This window comes from Juglans regia, chromosome 11 (genome assembly GCF_001411555.2).
Source record: "Juglans regia cultivar Chandler chromosome 11, Walnut 2.0, whole genome shotgun sequence".
Taxonomy (NCBI): domain Eukaryota; kingdom Viridiplantae; phylum Streptophyta; class Magnoliopsida; order Fagales; family Juglandaceae; genus Juglans; species Juglans regia.
The window spans coordinates 21,557,699-21,578,779 of NC_049911.1; the positions used below are offsets into that span (position 1 = coordinate 21,557,699).

The window sequence follows — 21,081 nt, forward strand, 5'->3', positions numbered from 1 at the left end:
CTTGGCACGCAAGGTCAACGACAACTAGCATATGTGTGTCGACTATCGAGCACTTAACCAACTGATCATCAAAGAAAAGTATCGTATTCGTATTATTGATGAACTTTTATATGAGCTAGGTGGGACTTCCATAATTTCTAACTTGGATATACGGTTGGTGTATGAACAAATTTCGTGTCATAAGGCAAGTATTTCCCACAATTGTCTATCTTGGAAAAAAAAAAAAATTCATGGTAAATGGCCATATTTCTTGTACTATCGAGTGTATTCCAAAGATGTACCAAAAGCAACTTTCCAAACATACCAATGCCATTATGAATTTTTAGTGATGCCTTTTGGCCTCACTAATGCACCCTCAACCTCCCAAAACCTTATGAATGATATTTTTCATCCCTATTTGCAAAAGTTTGTTTTTGTATTTTTTTTTTATAATATTACAATCTATAGAAAATGCATGAATGATCATCTCTCACACTTGGAAATAGTGCTTAAACTACTCCAACATCACCACTTGTATGCCAAAATGACTAAGTGTAAATTTGGGTGTTATGAGATAGAATATTTGGGGCATGTTATTTCTTCATAAGGAGTTCAAGCTGATCCTACCCAAATCTCCAGCATGCTAGTAGCCAGTCCCTACCTCTATTAAGGATCTATGGGTTTTTTTGGGTCTCACTGGCTACTACTACAAGTTTATAAAAAATTATGGATGTATTATAGCCCCTCCTCACTGTGCTAGTACGCAAGGATGATTTTCACTAGGATCAAACTGCCACTAAAGCATTCAAAAAACTTAAGCAAACTTTGGCTACACCTCTTGTTTTGGGACTCCCAGATTTCTCCAAAACACTTGTCATTGAATGTGATACCTCAGGAGAAGGCATTGGTGTTGTGCTAATGCAAAAGGGACGACCTCTGGCCTATCTAAGTCAAGGACTTAAAGGGGAAGAACCTTCACCTCTCTATCTATGAGAGAGAGCTCCTTGCTCTTGTCATGGTTGTAAAAAAGTGTTGTGCTTATCTACTTGGTTAGAAACTAAATATATATACAGAGAGCAAGCACTCAAGTATTTGGTGGAATAGAGGATTGGTACACTTGCCCAACAAAAATGGATTTCTAAATTAATTGAAAATGAATTTACAGTGGAGTACAAAGCTGGCCATGAGAACAAGGTTGTAGATGCCCTCTTAAGAATCAACACAAAGGAAGGATCATTCGATGCTACAACAATCTCCCAACCAGGAAAATCATGGCTGGACAAATTTAAGCAAGTTTACCAAAATGACTCAATCTTGTGAGGGTTGCTGGAGAAGCTCCAGAAAGGAGAATTACATAATGGCCACCACTCTTTGTGGCAGGGGGTGGCTTCACCTTGGTAACTCTCTTCACCTTCATTAGCAAACCATGTAGCAGATGCATGACAGTCCATTAGTTGGGCATTCAGGTTATCACAAGACATTAGCAAGGGTTCGAAAAAAGTTTTACTAGCCTAGGTTAAAGACAACAGTCTATAGGCACATCCAAGAATGTGATACCTGCCAAAAAGCCAAAATTGAACACCTTCACCTTGCTAGCCTTCTCCAACCATTGTCCATCCCTGACACTCTATGGCACGACATTAGTATGGACTTTGTGGAAGGGCTCCCCATCTCCCATGGTAAAAGCGTTATCTTGGATATGGTGAATTGCCTAACCAAGTATGCACAATTTATTCCCCTCCACCACCCTTACATAGCAAGCGTAGTGGCAAACCATTTTTGGAAGGCATTGTGCGACTCTACGGAACGTCCAAATCCATAGTAAGTGACCGTGATGTTTTTCACCTCTCAATTTTGGTCTGAGCTATTTCGCCTCAAGGAACTTAGCTTAATCTCAGCACAATTCACCATTCCCAAACAGATGGACAAATGGAGGCCGTCAATCAAAATTTAGAAAGATACCTAGAGCGTTTCACCAGAGAAAAATCCAAGGAATCGAGCAAGTGGTTGGTGTTAGCTGAGTTTGGGTATAACACCAGTGAGCATTCCTCAATTCGAACAACCTCATTTGAAGCAGTGTACTAGTTTCCTCCCCCACGTCTCCTTTAGTACATACTACACACCAGGCACAACATGAATCCAAGCCATAGAAGATAACCTTCACGTCAAGGATGAAATCTAAACATTTTGAAGGATAATCTCAAGGAATGATGAGAAAGAATGAAAAAATTTGCAAATTTGAATTGAACAAAAATAAATTTCAAAACAAGAGAATGGGTTTACCTTTGTTTGAGACCCTATTGGCAACTCTTGGTAGCTACATGGTAGAATCAAAAACTAGCCCGACAATTTTTTTTTTTTACCCTTTTCAAATCAATGCTAAGGTGAGCAAAATCGCATACCGCCTCAACCTATTGCCGAAGACCAAGATTCATCCAATTTTTCACATTTCTTGCCTCAAGAAACGTGTCAGTACCGCCTCTTTTCCTCAACCGTAGCTACCCCCAGCAAACACCAATGGTTCAATCCACACCACACCAAGAAGTTCTTGTAAAGAAGGCTCAGATGTCGTGAAAGCAGAGTAGTCATCAAGGTCTTGATCAAATGGGCAAGCATGACAACTAAGGACACATCGTGGGAAGACCTAGCTGATTTTAGGGAGAAATTTGAAAACCTTTCAGACAAGGTTCTCAAAGAAGAGAAGTTTGTCATAACTCTTAGGGTACGTTTGGGTAGTGAGAAGTGTTGATAAGTGTTGAGAATATTTGTGAATAGTTATGAGTAGAGATTGTAGTGAGTTTGTGGGTCCCATTGAGACTATTTTGAGTTGTTTGGATGTATGAAATATGTTGAGTTGTTGACTTTTGAGTAGGTAGTTGAAAAATGTGTGGGGCTCATAAATATTATAGTGATTTTATTTTTAGTAATAAATATTATAATAATTTTATTATAGTGATTTTTTAATATTAATAAATATTGTAGAGATTTTATTTAACTTTTATATATAATAATGATAAATATTATAATGATTTTATTTTTAATTTATATATAACAGTGATAAATATTATAATGATTTTATTTATATATATATAATAGTGATAAATATTATAGTAATGTTATTTTTTATTTATATATTATAGTGATTTTATTTTTAATTTATATATAATAGTGATAAAATTTTTTATTTATATATAATAGTGATTTTATTTTTTATTTATGTATTTTAGTGATTTTATTTTTTGTTTATATATAATAGAGATAAATATTATAATAATTTTATTTCGTATTTATATATTATAGTGATTTTATTTTTTATTTATATATTATAGTGATTTTATTTTTTATTTATATATTATAGTGATTTTATTTTTTATTCATATATTATAATGATTTTATTTTTATTTATATATTATAGCGATTTTATTTTTTATTTATATATTATAGCGATTTTATTTTTTATTTATATATAATAGTGATAAATATTTTTTATTTATATATTATAGTGATTTTATTTTTTATTCATATATTATAATTATTTTATTTTTTATTTATATTTAATAGTGATAAATATTATCGTGATTTTATTTTTTATTTATATATTATAGTGATTTTATTTTTTATTTATATATTATAGTGATTTTATTTTTTATTTATATATTATAGCGATTTTATTTTTTATTTATATATTATAGTGATAAATATTTTTTATTTATATATTATAGTGATTTTATTTTTTATTCATATATTATAATGATTTTATTTTTTATTTATATTTAATAGTGATAAATATTATCGTGATTTTATTTTTTATTTATATATTATAGCGATTTTATTTTTTATTTATATATAATAGTGATAAATATTTTTTATTTATATATTATAGTGATTTTATTTTTTATTTATATATTATAGTGATATTATTTTTTATTTATATATTATAGTGATATTATTTTTTATTCATATATTATAGTGATTTTATTTTTTATTCATATATTATAGCGATTTTATTTTTTATTTATATATAATAGTGATAAATATTTTTTTATTTATATATTATAGTGATTTTATTTTTTATTCATATGTTATCGTGATTTTATTTTTTATTTATATATTATAGTTATTTTCTTTTTATTTATATATTATAGTGATTTTATTTTTTATTTATATATTATAGCGATTTTATTTTTTTATTTATATATAATAGTGATAAATATTTTTTATTTATATATTATAGTGATTTTATTTTTTATTTATAGATTATAGTGATTTTATTTTTTATTTATATATTATAGGGATTTTATTTTTTATTTATATATTATAGCGATTTTATTTCTTATTTATATATTATAGCGATTTTATTTTTTATTTATATTTAATAGTGGTAAGTATTATAGTGATTTTATTTTTTATTTATATATAATAGTGATAAGTATTATAGAATGTTTGTGAATAGTTATGAGTAGAGATTGAAGTGAGTTTGTAGGTCCCATTGAGAGTATTTTAAATTGTTTGGCATGTGAAATATTTTCAAAAGTACAAGAATACTTGAAAAGTGTTGAGAGTAGTTTGGTATCTAAACATACCCTTAAGCATGTGGAGCCATCAAAATTGTTCAAGAAATTCAACAACTTAGTGATTCGCACTTAAGCCACCACTTGTCTGAAATTCTAGGGGTGGAGTTTGATTTTATCTATTATTTATTTATTTATTATTCCATGTACTGTTTATTCTTAGTGGTCCAACAAACATGGGTTTGTTTGTTGATTATTGCCATGGTCTTTAAGAATAAAGGGCTTAGTGACCCAAAAGGAAATGTTTGTTTGTCAATCCAATAGTAGTGGGTTAGTGTTCCTTAATTAATGGATTATAGTTATTAGATTTAGTTCGGTTATTATGGAGTCTTTGTATTTAAATATCCAATTTACGTTAATGAAAGTATCTGAATCCTTTTGCTCATTGCCTTGCGTGCATTTTGGAGGACTGGTCATTTGAAGTGCCAAATTATTATTTGTTTTGGCTGGAACATATAACAGTTGGTAAACAGTAGGGGTGTAAATTCAAACCGAAAAACCAGTCCGGACCGGTTTTGAAGCAGTCCAGTCCGAGACCGATTCTTAGAATGTGAAAATCGGCCAGAATCGATCCGGTTCCGGTTTTAGGATTTTTCGGACTGGACCGGTTGATAAAAAAATATATAAAAAAATATTTGTATATATAAGTTTTATACAAAATATTATATATATTAATATATATAAGTTTTATATATAATGTGTAATTATAAATTTATATGTGAAATTTTTATATTTAATTATATATATTCATATATAAAATAATTTCATATTTTAATTTATAAATTATTACATAAAATGTTAATACTAATATATAAGTTTATAACTAATATTAATAGTCTAATATAGACTATAGTTATACATATAATTAATACTAAAAGATTTTACTAAAAGTTTATAACTAATACTATTAAATATATAGTTTATAACTAATACTAATATATAACTTATAACTATACCAATAGTCTAATATTAATACTATTATATAGTCTAATATATTATTTAGCTATAGTACTATTATATAAGTCTATAACTATTTAACCAATACTAATAGTCTAATATAGACTATAGACTATAGTTATACTTATAATTAATACTAAAAGTTTTTACTAAAATTTTATAACTAATACTAATATTAAATATATATTTTATAACTAATACTAATATATAACTATACTAAAAGTTTAATATTAATACTATTATATAATCTAATATATTATTTAGCTATACTAATATATAAGTCTATAACTATTTAACTAATACTAATAGTCTAATATAGACTATAGTTATACTTATACTAATATAGCTATACTAAATCACTAAAAGTTTATAACTAATACTAATATATAGTTTATAACTAATAGGTTAATATTAATACTATTATATAGTCTAATATATTATATAGTTATACTAAATCACTATAACTAATACTAATATATAACTATACTAGTAGGCTAATATTAATACTATTAGACTAGTCTAATATATTATATAACTATATTAATATATAAGTCTATAACTATTTAAATATACTAATAGTTTAATATAGACTATAGTTATATTTATACTAATATAGTTATACTAAATCACTATAACTAATACTAATATATAACTATACTAGTAGGCTAATATTAATACTATTAGACTAGTCTAATATATTATATAGCTATATTAATATATAAGTCTATAACTATTTAACTAATACTAATAGTTTAATATAGACTATAGACTATAGTTATACTTATACTAATATAGTTATACTAAATCACTATAACTAATACTAATATATAACTATACTAATAGGCTAATATTAATACTATTAGACTATAGTATATTAAATGTATTACAAATATATATAGTTATATTAAATCACTATAGTTTATTAAATGTATTACAAATATATATAAATTTTAATTATCATTTAAAAAAAACACATTGAAAATAATCAAATATTAATTAAATAGAAAACGCCAAACGACGCCATTTTCCCTACAACTAAACCCTAAAATCGTCTGTCTCCTAAGTTTCCGCCTCTCGGCTTTCACTTCTCAGACTACTGCTACTGCTACTGCTCTCGCCTCTCACTCTCTCGTGCGCTCACTCTCTTGTCTCTGACTCTCTGCCTACGCCTCGGCTCAGTGACTTAGTCCCTCGTCTCTCACGCTCTCAACTCTCCCGTCTCTCACTCTCAACTCTCCTGTGTCTCACTCTCTTGTCTCTCGTCTCTCACTCTCTCTTCTCTCAACTCTCTCGACCCCTGTCTCTTTGCCGAGTCTGCCCCCTCAACGGTAAGTTGTTTTTTTTTAATTACATACTAGGATTTTTGTGATTGGGTTTTGTGATATTAGGGTTTTTGTGATTGAGTTTTGTGATATTGAGATTTTTGTGAATCTGTGATTGGGTTTTCAAATTTGTAAAATTAGGGTTTTTGAATCCGAAATTTAAGATTTTTTGTGATTGTGTTTATTATTGTGTTTGTGATATTAGGGTTTTGTGATTGAGTTTGTGAAATTAGGGTTTTTGTGATATTGGGATTTTTGTGAATCTGTGATTGGGTTTTCAGTTTTGTGATATTAGGATTTTTGAATCCGAAATTTAAGATTTTTTGTGATTATGTTTATTATTGTGTTTGTGATATTAGGGTTTTGTGATTGAGTTTGTGAAATTACTTTGAAATTATGATAGATGATATTTGTGATGTTAGGATTTTTTAAATCTGAAATTTACTTTGATTGGATTTGTGAAATTACATTGATAGGGTTTTGTAATTTTTCTACTTGAATAACATCTGTGTAGTGTGGCCTGAAATTAATGTTTATCAATTGGGGTTGAGAATTTGAATAAACTGTGAAGGCTCAAGAATTAATGTTTATTTTTGTTACTACAAAATCACATATGGATCCTTCAAATGAAACAGAAACACACAGCAATATTCAACTTACAATGGAAAGGAGTCAAAGGACTATAAAATCAAAGCGACTAATGATCCGCTTTCTCCCAAATCTAATGTAAGTAAGCCATCTATTGGTAGGAAATTAAGATCAGTAGTTTGTGATTGTTTTACAAATATTCATACTGAGGATAAGTCGAAACCTAGGGCTTCATGTAACCTTTGTGGGATAACTTATGCTTGTGATCCTAATATAAATAGCACAAAACCAATGTTGGGGTACTTGGAAAAACATGTAAGAAGTCTCTACTTAGGAAAGTGGATAGAAACCAATCTATATTAGGTTTCCAGTCTGGATCAAGCAGTAGGGGGCTTGTACCTATTGCTTTTAGTGTTGAGGCGTGTAGAGAAGCTTTAGCATAAATGTTAGTTTTTTATGAGCTTCCTTTTAAATATGTGGAATGAGAGGGAATTAAGAAATTCATGCTTATTGTGCAACTTAGATGGAATGCGATTCCATCTACATGTAACAGTTGCAAAAGATATTTATAAACTTTATTTGAGAGAGAAATACAAGCTGAAAAGTGCTCTTAAGGGGCAGCGCATTTGTCTAACCATGGATACATGGACATCCGTGTAAAATTTTAACTACATGTGTCTCACTGCACATTTTATTGATGAAGATTGGAACATGTACAAAAAAATTATCAATTTTTGCAAGGTTGAAAACCATAAGGGTGAGACATTATGTAAACAAATTGAAATGTGTTTGCTTGAATGAGGGAGGTCCAAAATATTTACAATTACACTTGATAATGCAAGTTCAAATAATGAGGCTATTTCGTATCTCTAAAGAAAGACAAGGAATAGAAGGGATACAATTTTGGAATATGAGTTCTTGCATATGAGATGTTGTGCTCATATCTTGTACTTGATTGTTCGGGATGGGTTGAAAGAATATGATCAATCAATTGCAAGAATTAGAGGAGCTATGAAGTATATAAAATCATCTCCATAAAGGTGGAACACATTTAAGGAATGTTGTGACAGTGAGGACATTACTTGTAAAAGTGGTGTATGCTTAGATGTAGTAACTAGTTGGAACTCCACTTATATGATGTTTGATAGGGTTGAGAAGTTTCAAAAAGCATTTCAACGGCTAGGGGATAAAAATCCGGGATATGTTAAAAGTGTTGGGGAGGATGATAGTGAGGATGATGATGTTGTTAATGAGTTGGGTAAAAATGAGGGGCATCCAAATTAGGGCCTCCAACCATGGATGATTGGGATAAGAGTAGGTTATTTTCAAAATTTTTGAAACTTTTTTATGATGCAACCTTATGTTTCTCGGGGACTAATTATGTCACTTGAAACAATTTTGTATTTGAGTTAGCAACAATTCAAGTTGCAATTAATTTGGAGTGTGTGGAAGAACCTCATAATTTGAGGACAATGACATTTAGTATGAAATCTAAATGTGAGAAGTATTGAGGAAATATTGAAAAAATGAATCTTTTGTTGTATGTTGAGTTGGCTCTTGATCCTCGGTATAAAATACATTGTCTAACATATATTTTTGAAAGAATATATGAGGATAATAGTTCAAAAGTTCTTATGTTGGTAGATCGGGTTCAAAATGTTTTAACTCGTTTATATGATAGTTATTGTGAAAATGATGAAAGTAATGTTGGGGTACAAGATCAAACTATGAGCCAATCAAGGGAAAGAGGGGCTAGTAGTACAAGTTCAACTGCTGGGGTAGGTCAAGGTGATTTCAAATCATTAATTCATGCACAAATTAAGAAGCGTTTGGAGTTGGAGAACTCTTTAGAGAGTAAATCTGAATTAGAGAGATATTTACGTGAAAAATGTGAAGAAGATGATGTGAAATTCGACTTGTTGACTTGATGGAAGGTCAACTCCATTAGATACTGCTTGCTTTCAAGAGTTGTGCTGGATGTTTTGCCGACATCTACAGTGGCCTCTGAGTCAGCTTTTAGCATATCAGGTCAAGTACTTGATCCTTTCCGCAATAGTCTATCTCCACTCATGGTAGAAACTCTTATTTGTACACAAAATTGGCTATGTTCTTCTACCCCGATTAACATTCGCACTTTAATGGATGAAGTTGAGGAATTTGAGAAAATTGATACAGGTATGTAGCATCATTCACATTTTTTTTAACTATATCTAAAGTGTAAATCATATTAGTAATTTGTTTTAATTATTATAGTTATTTTTTTCCCTTTTGTGTAGAGCTCATGGAAGACCTAAAGAGTTCTTCAAGACCTACTTCTTTGGCTGGAAATAATTAAATTTAAGGTAAGTCAACTTCTATAACATCTTTCCATAATTTTTTTATTATTTAATGTAATTACTAACTTTTTATTAGAATTAATTGCTTGATTTATTTTCATACAATTGTAAAGATTGTTAAATGGACTATTGGAGTTGGTGGCTTGGTGCATAGGCATAGCTATTGAAGTTTTTTGTTGGATGCTTTAAGTTATTGTAATTTAGACTTGTAATTTGTTGAACTTTTAGACTTGTACTTCAGACTTTTAAGTGTTTGGACTTGTAATTTAGACTTTTGGACTTGTAGTTTAGACTTTTGAACTTATTTTATTCCATAGGCTTGTTGATGTTCATTCTTAAATTTCTTGCAACTACTCTAAAAAATATGTATAAGTACTAAATTATTTCCTTTAACATGCAATGACTTGTTATAGACTTGCAATGCTTTGGTTAATGTATGATGTGTAAATTCTATAAATTGTATCCATTGGACCATTAGTCATAGCAGATAAAGCAGTTTATTACAGATTTTTTTTTTCTAGTTTTTATAGTAGTTATATTTACAAGTTTGTAGCAGATTTTTTTTAGTAAAGCAATTTTTTGGAAAGCAATTTTTACTAAAACAGATTTTAATTAATCAGATTTTTTATAGTAAAACAGATTTTATATTTAAGTAATTTTTAGTAAAGCTGATTTTTTTAGTAAGAGTTAAAACAGATTTTTTTAGTAAGAGTATAAAATAGATTTTTTTAAATCAGTTTCTTTTTTTATGAACAAATTTTTAATGACAAACTGTGAAACTTACATTTTAAAAAGACCGAAAAACCAGACTGCACCAGAAGTACCGGTTTAGGAGGGTAACTAGTGTGTAATCGATTTTGAAAAATATAAAACCGGTATATACCGGTTCAGTCCTAGATTTTATCCAAAACGGGACCGGACCGGACCGAACCGGTTACACCCCTAGTATACAGAGCCAGGTCGGTTTATACAATCCACATACAGTTTCGAAGGAAATCACGAGTCTTGAGCCCAAATCCTTACAGTTCTATCACCATCAAGGCCAGCAGAAGCAATTTTGTTCTCAGTCGGGTGGCAGGTAACAGAAATAACAGTATCAGAGTGACCTTCAAGTTTCTGAACCATAGTTTTCTGCTGGAGATCCCACAAATAAACACAGCGATCCTCTGACCCACTTACAATGTATTTCCCATTTGTGACAGAAAATGTGGATGTTATACAGTAAACTCTATTCACATGCCCCGCGTAAATCTTCAAAAACTTTCCAGTCGAGTAGTTCCACAACTTCTGCACCAATAATTAAAAGAATTAAACGGTATTTCATAATACGTGAATTGAAAAAATTAAATGGTATATTTGAAACTGGAATAAAAGGGAAACTCACTCCAGTAAGACTCCACATTATGCAATCTGTCTTTCCATCTTTCCACTTTTCAAAAAAAAAAAAAAAAAAAGACTAATCGAATCGAGTGCTGATTAGGGCTTTATAATTAAACACTTGATCTCAACTTTCTTAAATGGTTGTGTAATACCAACCGGGGGGAGGGGGCTATGAAAGATGGTTATAAATTTGAAATTCGGAGATGCTTGGGGAGGATGGTGCTCGAATGAGGTATGTGGGCCATATGGGGTGGATTTGGGGAAAGAGATACTTTAGTCATAAAGAAATTACACAAAAGTTAACCTACAAACTGATGTGGTTCGATGTGATATGTTAGATTGTAAAGTTACTTTTATTGTAAAGTAAATCTAACAGATTACATGAAACCATATCAGTTTGTAAGTTTACTTTTGTATAATCTTTTTGTGTCTGTAATACTTTTCGTAGAAAAACATTAGAAAGAGCAAGGAGATCTTCTTAAGACATGCATGTATTGTGGTGGATGACGGCTCTCGGGTCAAATTTGGTACGACAAATGGTGTGGCAAATAAAGTTTCAAAGACACATTCCCTACCATTTTTGTGGTTGTACAAGCAAAGGATGGAGTTGTAGTTGATCTCTTCATTCTCTCTCATGGCTCTCCTCAATGGAATGTAGATTTCATTAGGGTAGCACAAGATTGGGGGTTAAGAGGTTATCGTCGAGTTCTTCGCTTTACTGTATTCAATAAGAGTGACTGAGGGTACCTTAGACAAGATCAACTAGAGCCCTTTCAAGAAAAGTAGCTTCATGGTTAGATCGTTCTACCAAGTTCTAACTAACTAGGGTATGACCACTTTTCCGTGGAGGAATATATGGAAGACACAAGCTCATTTAAAAGTAGCTTTTTTTGTTTGGACAACCTCCTTGGACAAGATTCTTACTACAAATAATCTGATGAAACATCGAGTAAACGTCCTGGACTGGTGTTGCATGTGTAAGAAGAATGAAGAATCAATAGATCATCTGCTTTAATATTGTGAGGTGGCTAGGACCATGTGGGATTATTTCTGAGGGAGTTGGATTAACATGGGTCATGTGTCATACACTAGTGGATTTTCTAGCAAGTTGGAGAAGCCTCCAATCCACAAGTGGCATCAATCTGGAAAATAGCTCTTATATTTATGTATTGGTGCATATGGTAGGAAATAAATTATAGAAGTTTAAAGGATCACAAGAGGACAATGGATGAGCTTAAAGTTATTTTTTTAAAACCTTGTTCTTATGGGCTGGGGTTATTGATTTTAATAGACTAAGGTCTTGTTGATTAGACAGATGAGATGAGATAAGATGAGAAATATCTGAATAATAGTGAGATAATTTGTGAATAGTAGTGACATAGTTTGAGTTAAGATGTTTTATAAGATTTTGGGAAAGAGAGAAAAAGTTGAATAAAAATATTATAAAGTTAAAATATCGTTAGAATATAATTTTTTTAATATTAATTTTATTTTGGAATTTGGAAAAGTTATTATTATTATTATTATTTTTTTTTTTTTGTGTTTTGTTGAAAAATTTGATAAAGTTGTAATAATTAGGTAATGATTAGATGAAAAAGTTAAAAATTTAAAATTGAAAATGTTTGTATTTGAATAATGTTTGGATGTTGAGATGAGATGAGATGGTCTGTAAAACCAAACAGGGCTTAAATGTCCATGATTTTCTTCTTTCAGATGTAAACCCTAGTTACCTATTTCTCATGTATACTTCTTGGGTATTGGGCTATGCCTTCTCTCCTTATAAATAAAACTTCTTGATTACCTATAAAAAAGCTTTCCTAAAACCGAATTGGCCAACTATAACAATCCAAGGAAATCCCAAGTCACATATGGGCTATATACTCTTTGTTAGAGAGCATAATCGTAAAAAGACCCCATGAGGGAATAACTGTCAAATGCATATTTTAGAAAGGTGGATTGAATTTTAAGCCACCATTTTCCCTCTTCTTTGTTTTCTGTTCTCTCAACCTAATTGGCACTCCTAAACAATTAGTCGATGTTACAATTGGTGTTCCTTGAAAACATTATAAAAGGCAAAAACTTCTTATTCCAAGCAATTTAAGAACCATACTCAATTCATGGCATTACAATCCCCCCATTGAATCACTAATATTCTCATCGAGCCATACTGTTGTAACTTGTAAGTGGCAAAAAATTCACTCACTTCTAATAGGGGATTGCTTCAATAACATTTGTAATGATTCAAGGAAAGCACAAACCATGTCTTGGCTTTATACTCCAAAATAATCAGTAAATGCCATAATCAAAGCTCTTAGAATCATTATATAAAGCAAGAATTACATCCTCTTAGGTAATGTTAAATGCCATTCAATGCCCTTTTCACACAATTGAGGTATTACACAGACTGACTTAAATCCAGACTGACCAAAATCACTTGGCAGTTCGTTTTGGTTGTCCAATAATCGACTTATATTGACTCAACCAAAGGATATTATGGTCACCTCCATCTGTCTTTGCCTCCGCCTCCCTCTTTCACTCCCTTCCCTCTTGAAAAAAAAGGTCAGTGACTTACTATTTTTTGGGTTTTGAAGGACCTTGACACCGTGAGGGTTGAAGAGATTGGTTATTTTCAAAATATAAGCTTACTTAGCCAAAGCCAAAGAAAAAATCTCTAGCTTTGATGCCTAGTAAGGAAGAGACCAATGATTCCTAAGATGAAGAAGTTTTTAATTATGAATATCTTGCCTCATTAGCTATGAATGAGACCTTGACTGCTCATGATCTTCAAAGCTTCTATATCATTCCTCTCCCCTCAAAGACACCACCATAGGCATATTGGGGTGAATGTCAAAATTATAGTGAACAAAATTAAAAGGTTATGAATGTTACACTGAGAGATTAGTCTAATTCTTAAACCAGAGTTCTCGTTCATAATCTGAGAAGAAACCATCGGAGTTCAAAGAGATGCATTTACCCAGAAGTATGGAGCTGCTGCATTAGTAGATAAGTGGGACGTTTATCTAATGCAAAGACAGTTTGTTACAAGGGGGTAAGTAGGGTTTCACCCAACCCTTGGCCCCACTTGGGAAGGCGGCAATCTTCCACCCCGCCCCCAACCCTGTGCAACCTCCCGACTGCCCTTGCCGAACAGGCAGGCATATTTTTCACCCCCCCCCCCCCCCCAAAAAAAAAAAAAAATATTCCTCCCCCACCATCCAGCCTCTGCATCCCAAACCTCAAATAGGCAAATACACCCTAAAAATAGAGACCCAAAAGCAAATCCATAGATCTAAACAAATATACACAGCTCCAAAAGGTACACACAGATCCAAAACAAGAAAAAGAAGAAGAAGAAGAGATGATAGATCTGCAAACTTCAGGATGAGACCCATGGTGCGTGAAAGTGGGTCTCTTCCTTCAGCATGAGACCCATGACCGCACGCCATGGGTCTCCCTTTTAGAGAGGAAGAAGAAAAAGGAGGAGGAGAAGAAGGAGAAGAGAAGAAGAAGAATGTAGGGAAGGAGAAAGAAGAAAAAATAAGAGGAACAAATGGAAGGAGAAGGAAGAAAAAATAAGGGGGCTGAAGTGATCAGTGGATTAGGGAGTTTTCTTGAAAATAAGAGGCTGAAGTGATCAGTGGATTAGGGAGTTTTCTTGAAAATAAGAGGCTGAAGTGATCAGTGGATTAGGGAGTTTTCTTGAAAATAAGAGGCTGAAGTGATCAGTGGATTAGGGGGTTTTTTTTGTTTTTATATATAGGGAATACGGGCAGGCAGGCAAAAATTGGGCGGGTGAATCCCATATATATTTTTGTTTTAACCATGCCTGCCTGGCCCAGGATAACTAGCAGGCTGCCAGCCCAGTGCCCTACGGGCTGGGCAGACAGTCCAGGTAGTGCCCCCCCACTACCCAGCCCTAGTTGTAAGCGGAATCATTTTTAAAACTGACTTCTCTAGTGAATTGTTTTTCTTTGGGTTGGCTGCCCTAGAGTAGTTTTGCTTTTGAGAAGTTCTTCAAGTATCTTCCACTTCGTCACCAAATTTGTCTTGATTATTTTTGCTTTCTTTGTAATTCAATGATTTTGTGTGGTTGCATAACTTTTAAATTGGTAATTATTTCCTTGTAATTATTAAAACACACACTCTGTAGGTGTTAACTGGAGTCCTTAAAAAAGTTTCAACTCCATAAAAGTTTTGGGGATTAGGATATTGTATTCTGTTTGGGTACATTAGAAAATGTAAGAGAAGAGAACAACCGATTGATCTCTTACTTATCAAGAAAAAAAACCATATATGATCCCTTGCACCCCTCTCACACCACGTCAAACTTACTGGCCCACCAACAAGCAAACAGCACCTGTTATTGGTGCAGTTCAGTAACTGGCCCTAACTGGACATTTGTGGTAGTCATGGTTCATCAGAAATGGCCAAGAACCCCTAGGGGTTGGCTCAAGTGGTAAGGGCCTTGGTCTTGGTGGTATGTTCCCTTTAGGTCTAAGGTTTGAATCCTTTTGGGTGTAAACAATTTCTATGGATCATTGGACCGAGAGAATTTCCCTTTGAACTACCAGAGGTGCACTTGGGGGAACTCCTTTCCGAGGGCCTATGCACCCCGGGATTAGTTGGGACTTGGTTCTTGGACACCTGGTGTCAATAAAGAAAAATAGCCAAGAACAGATGTGAGGGGCTTGGTGCCCAACCCTAATTACAACCTGGTTCTAAACCAAGTCACATATGAAGATGTCCTTAGTTTAAAATTAGCTAAAACCCAAACTGAATTACCCATAATTACGAGGGAGAGTTGAGGAGTCGCATAAGTCCTCGGCTAAAAAGTTACTAAACCCAAACTGAATTATCCATTATTGCTAGAGACAGTCGAGTTGTGGCAGTAAAACCCAAGAACTCGTTGGTATTCCAGGTCCCGTCCATGATCTAACCATTTCCATTAAATTTACTCGGTTGAGCTCTTAAACAGTCATATATATATATATATATGTTTCATAACCCCCTACCAGTTCAATCTAGCCTTTACAAACCACACAAAGAGTCGGAAAATCTCATCCAATTGATCAAATGAAATGTGTTATGATGCATTAAAAAAATCTATTATTCCGGTTAAAAAAGAAAAATAAAACTTACAAGGGTGTCATTGAGCGTGGCGACGAGGATGAACTTGCCGTTGGGTGAGAACTTGGCGAACGACACGGCGGGGACCTTGTCGTCGATGAGCGTCTTGAGAAGCGTGGCCGTGGAGGAGTCCCAGATCTTGCAGGTGCCGTCGTGGCTAGCGGAGACGATGAGCGAACCGTCCCGGTTGAAGTGTACGGACGTTACAGGCATGGTGTGGGCCCGGATTGCGTGGAGGCATCTGCCGGTCTTGACCTCCCATATGCGAATCGTCTCGTCGAATGACCCGGACACGATGAGGTTCGACTGCGGGCTGAAGTTGACACAGAATACAAAATCGGAGTGGCCCCTCAGGGTCTTCACGTGCGCCGACTCGGTAGCGGCGGCGCGTGCGTCCCAGATTCGGAGGGTGCGGTCATCGGAGGCGGAGCAGATGTAGTGGGAGTCGGAGGACCAGGCGAGGTCGGAGACCCCGTCGGAATGACCGACGAGGCGGTGGACGAGGGAGAGAGTTTGGGAGGACCACACGATCACCGTTTTGTCAAGGGAGGCCGAGGCCAAGAGGGTGCCATCGTTGGAGAACTTAACGCACGAGACGGCACGTGTGTGGGCGGTGAGGGTTTTGAGGTGGCGGTAGGGTTTGTAGGGTGTACCACTGGCCATGGCGGTGTTTATTCCTCGGATCTTCCTTGTAACATTTTACATTTGCAAGTTTCTTCAGTCTAGCTCGTGATGTCCTAACAGCTCTGCCGTTGGGATAGCTAAGCTAATATGATATGAATTTTTCCTTACCTACTTTATTCATATCTAATTTTTATATTATTTATATATTTTTTATATAATAATAAAATAATATTAATTTATTTTTTTAAAATTTTAAAATTATTTAATTTTATTATATTTTATCATTCTATCGATTATACGTTAATTAGTAATAATATTATGACCCTAAAAAAATTGTTACAACTAAATCATGGCAAGATGGAAGGAAGAAAATATTTTTTTATTCTTTTTTATCATGCTACAATAACTATCAAATTTAATCCACAAAACTAATTTATTATAGCAAAAAGTTATCCCCTTTTACATTTGTATAATATAATACAACACATTTTGAGACTATTAGCCAAACACCCCATTAGATTAACATTTGCATAATTCAATGAGAATGCTCTAATTCCCAAAGCTATGAAGGGATAAAGTATAGGATACTGAAATCTTTACCCATTCTTTACTATTGTTTTACTATTTTATATTTTTTTTGTTCTACTTTTTAAATCTGAATTAAAAATCTCAAAACATGACATTCTTTCATAATTTAAAAGAAAATAGATTCAATCAACTAACATAATTATATAATTAATTAATTAAAAATAAATTTAATTTTATAAAAATTGATAGTTTTTGCTCTTTGAGTCAATTTTTATAAAATTAAATTTATTTTTAATTAATTTACATAATTACGTAGTTGATTAAATTTATTTTCTTCTAAATTATGCAAGAGGTCATGTTTTAAAATTTTTAATCTTGATTCAAAAAGCAAAAAAATAAATAAATAAATAATTGAATAATAAAAAAATTGTAAAAAATATGTAAGGATATCATTACCCTAATATATATATATATATACATATACATTCAGATAAAAGAATATATTATTGATATTAAAATATGTTAAATTAATTATCATAAAATATATCAATGTTTCAATTATAGTTTGTAACTATAAATTAAGGAAAATGCTATTTTTACTTAAAATATTTACTCACATAACAATACGTACTGATATATTAGTAATTGATATGTTGAAAATTGTGAAATTTAAAATTTAAAATTAGAAAAAAAAAACTGATAAAATAGGTCTTACACATAAAATTATAAGTAAAATTATAAATATATATAGTATTACTTTATAAATTCTTAAAAAAAGGTAATTATAAATTAACTAGGGAATAGTACGTTTTTATTTAATAAAATCTTGTACCTTGTGGATTGATTATTAGAGTTATCAAACCCATTTCAACGAGAGTAAGGGCTTATTTGAAAAAAGTTTCTATTCAAAAATTCTCATATCATTTTATCTCATTTCATTTTATTTCATTTCTAAACATCACTCAAACATAAATATTTTCAAAATAATCATTACAATTTTTTCAAACTTTTAAGCAAATAATAAAAAACAATTTAACTTTTCAAATCTCTAAATAAAAATAGTGTTAAAAAATTATATTCTAACAATATTTTAACTTTATAATATTTTTTATTCAATTTTTTTTTTTCCAAAACCACATAAAATATTAACTTTATAATAATTTTATATTCAAACTATCTCACTACTATTTTCAAACTATTTTACTACTATTCATAAAATTCTCTTCTCATATCACTCCTCAAACTTGTCTAATACTCTTTTTCATTAGAAATTTTGTTATTCTCAATCATATTTATTATGTACCATATTTTAAGTATCTCTCGTTTAAGTGCTTGATAAAAACAAGCATTTGAAATATGTTAGATCAACATATGATTAAAAATAACTAGATATAAGATAAATAGTAATATTTAATATTCATTATTTATTAAACATTACATCCAACAGAGAACTTGTAGAGCATATTTCCTCTATAGCTATAGCTCATTTAGGATCTAAAAGATTTCACACCAATAAATGGTATATTTATGTTCAATAGAATTCGTACCTTGCAGTACTATTGATTGAAGATTACATTAAACATTAGATGTCCGATTTGGATACAAAAGTTTTCCAATTCATCTCATTTAATCATTATAATTTTTTTCAAATTCTTACACAATTCAATATTTTCAAATCTCAAAATAATAATAATATTAAAAAATAATATTCTAATAATATTTTATTCAATTTTTATTTCAATTCACTATTCAAACCTCCCCTTAGAATAAATAGAAGTTTTATTGGGATATTTTTTTTTAAACACCCCATATCAACGTTTTGATATGGGTGTTAAGTTGCCCCTGCCCTGCTCTCGTGACCCACGCTTTCCTTTTAGTTCCTCTCTCTCTCTCATCTCTCTAACCCAATAACCTTCACAATCGCCGCTCTCTCTCCTGCTCTATTCATCCATCGCACTTCGTGAGAACTCAAGCCATTCTCCATTGCCGTTCATTCGTCTGCACCTAGTCTATTGCCAAAGGTAAGTTCCCCGTTCTCGATTCACATGCACCGTCTAATATATGTGTTTTTTTTTTTTTTTTGAATTATGGAGGATGAGATTAAATTCAGGATTTGGAGGATGGGTTTGTGAATTATGTGATGTGGAGGATTGAATTGTGCATGTGTTTTTATGATTGTAATTTTTAACAAATAATCTACTCAACCTCCGGTTCTCTAACCGCACGCCACACTCCTGACGTGGCCGAACCCGGTTCTTCCTCACGTCACGGTTTATTCTCCCTCTTCTCCCTTAGACATCTCACTCGACCTATGTCCCTCAGTCCTCTCACCCTTGCTCTCCTTTAGACATCTCACCCTCGTTCTCCCTCAGACCTCTCAACTCTCCCTCTCCTCCCTCAGACTCTTCTCTCTGATGCCTTTTCTTTCTCACCACAAAGCCCTCACTGAACCCTAAAAAAATTCTTGCTCTCACTCGACGCAACATTCAGCCCTGAGCCGCTCTCAACTTTCCCTCTTCTCCTTCAGACTCTTCTCTCTCACGCCTTTTCTTTCTCACCTCGATGCTCTCACCGAACCCTAGAAAAACTCATCCTCTCACTCGACGCAGCATTCAGCCCCGAGCCGTTGGACCGATTCACCACATTTGAAGACCCATTTCCCTCAACCCCTTCAATAGAAGAAATCTTCGTCAAAGGTATGGTTTTTTTCCAATTTGAATTTTTACAATGAAAAAGATCCACCTATCTAGTTCCAATTCGTTTTAACAACTGGAATTGCTCTCCGAGAATTGAATTTTTTAACTTCAATACTTGCTATTTGCATGAATAAGGAAAGGTAAAAGATCTTAGATAGAATTTGAATTGTGTTGGAGATTATTGTTTTGATGTTTTGTTTCCATGTTTCATGGCAATAATTATTCTGATAATTTTTATTGATGTTAATTATTAAAAGAGGTTTTTCTGGGGGGTGCGGCGTTTGATGTATGAAGCTAATGTGCTCGATAGTGGCCTGGATAACTTAGAGTTATTTTTAAAACAACATAAATCATGGCTGTCACAGAGAATTGATCTTCTCCTTAGATGGAGCACTAATAATGATGTGCTCAGATTTTCGAAATGGTTCTGCCTAATAAATTAGCATCTTAGACACGTCTTCACATTTATAACACTTGTTTGGATTTATATGCCTTGTCAACATCTCTTCAATATATGCTTGAACTGGAGCAATGTTATAGTGCCCTTTTTTTTAGGAGTATAATTCCAAATAGGTTTTTCTTTGTTCTTTTGCTCTTTTGATTATCTTGATGCATGAAAAACATAGTAGATTAAGAAAGACACATTGATAAAAAAACATTAAGACATGTCGATATTGCCTAAATACGCAATTTGTATGGGGGTACTTAATCTCAATTGTGTTGGCATTTGAAACTTTGAAGTAGATGAGGAACTTGAATATGTGACCTAAATTAGAGGTGAGTTGGTCATTGCTGTGATTTTTAAATTAGAAGCTTTATTAGAATAAAAAATTGACTATTTCATATAAACCTAAGCATTTATAAATATAGTAATTTGCATGATATGAAGCATGTGATCGTTGATGAGCCTTATCTCTGTTCAATAGCTTCTGTTATGGTTAAGAATTTCAAAATCTTAGCATTAAGGAGAGAT

The 21,081-nt window shown here is 32.3% G+C and overlaps 1 protein-coding gene across 1 annotated transcript; it reads right to left on the reverse strand.

Annotated features, from left to right (window-relative positions):
• Positions 1-10,580: 10,580 nt before the first annotated feature.
• LOC109018366 (COMPASS-like H3K4 histone methylase component WDR5B) lies at positions 10,581-17,038 on the reverse strand. Its single transcript, XM_019000519.2, has 2 exons — positions 16,273-17,038; positions 10,581-11,040 (listed from the first exon to the last, which is right to left on the reverse strand). Exons 1-2 carry the CDS (start codon positions 16,921-16,923, stop codon positions 10,750-10,752), a joined length of 942 nt encoding a protein of 313 aa, XP_018856064.1. The 5' UTR covers positions 16,924-17,038; the 3' UTR covers positions 10,581-10,749.
• Positions 17,039-21,081: the final 4,043 nt, after the last annotated feature.

Bases quoted from the DNA above. Each gene is read 5' to 3' on its own strand.
- LOC109018366 (XM_019000519.2), bottom strand. From the start codon at position 16,923: ATGGCCAGTGGTACACCCTACAAACCCTACCGCCACCTCAAAACCCTC. The intron at 11,041-16,272 runs GTAAGTTTTATT...TTATTGGTGCAG, and splicing joins CCACGCTCAATGACACCCTT to AAGTTGTGGAACTACTCGAC.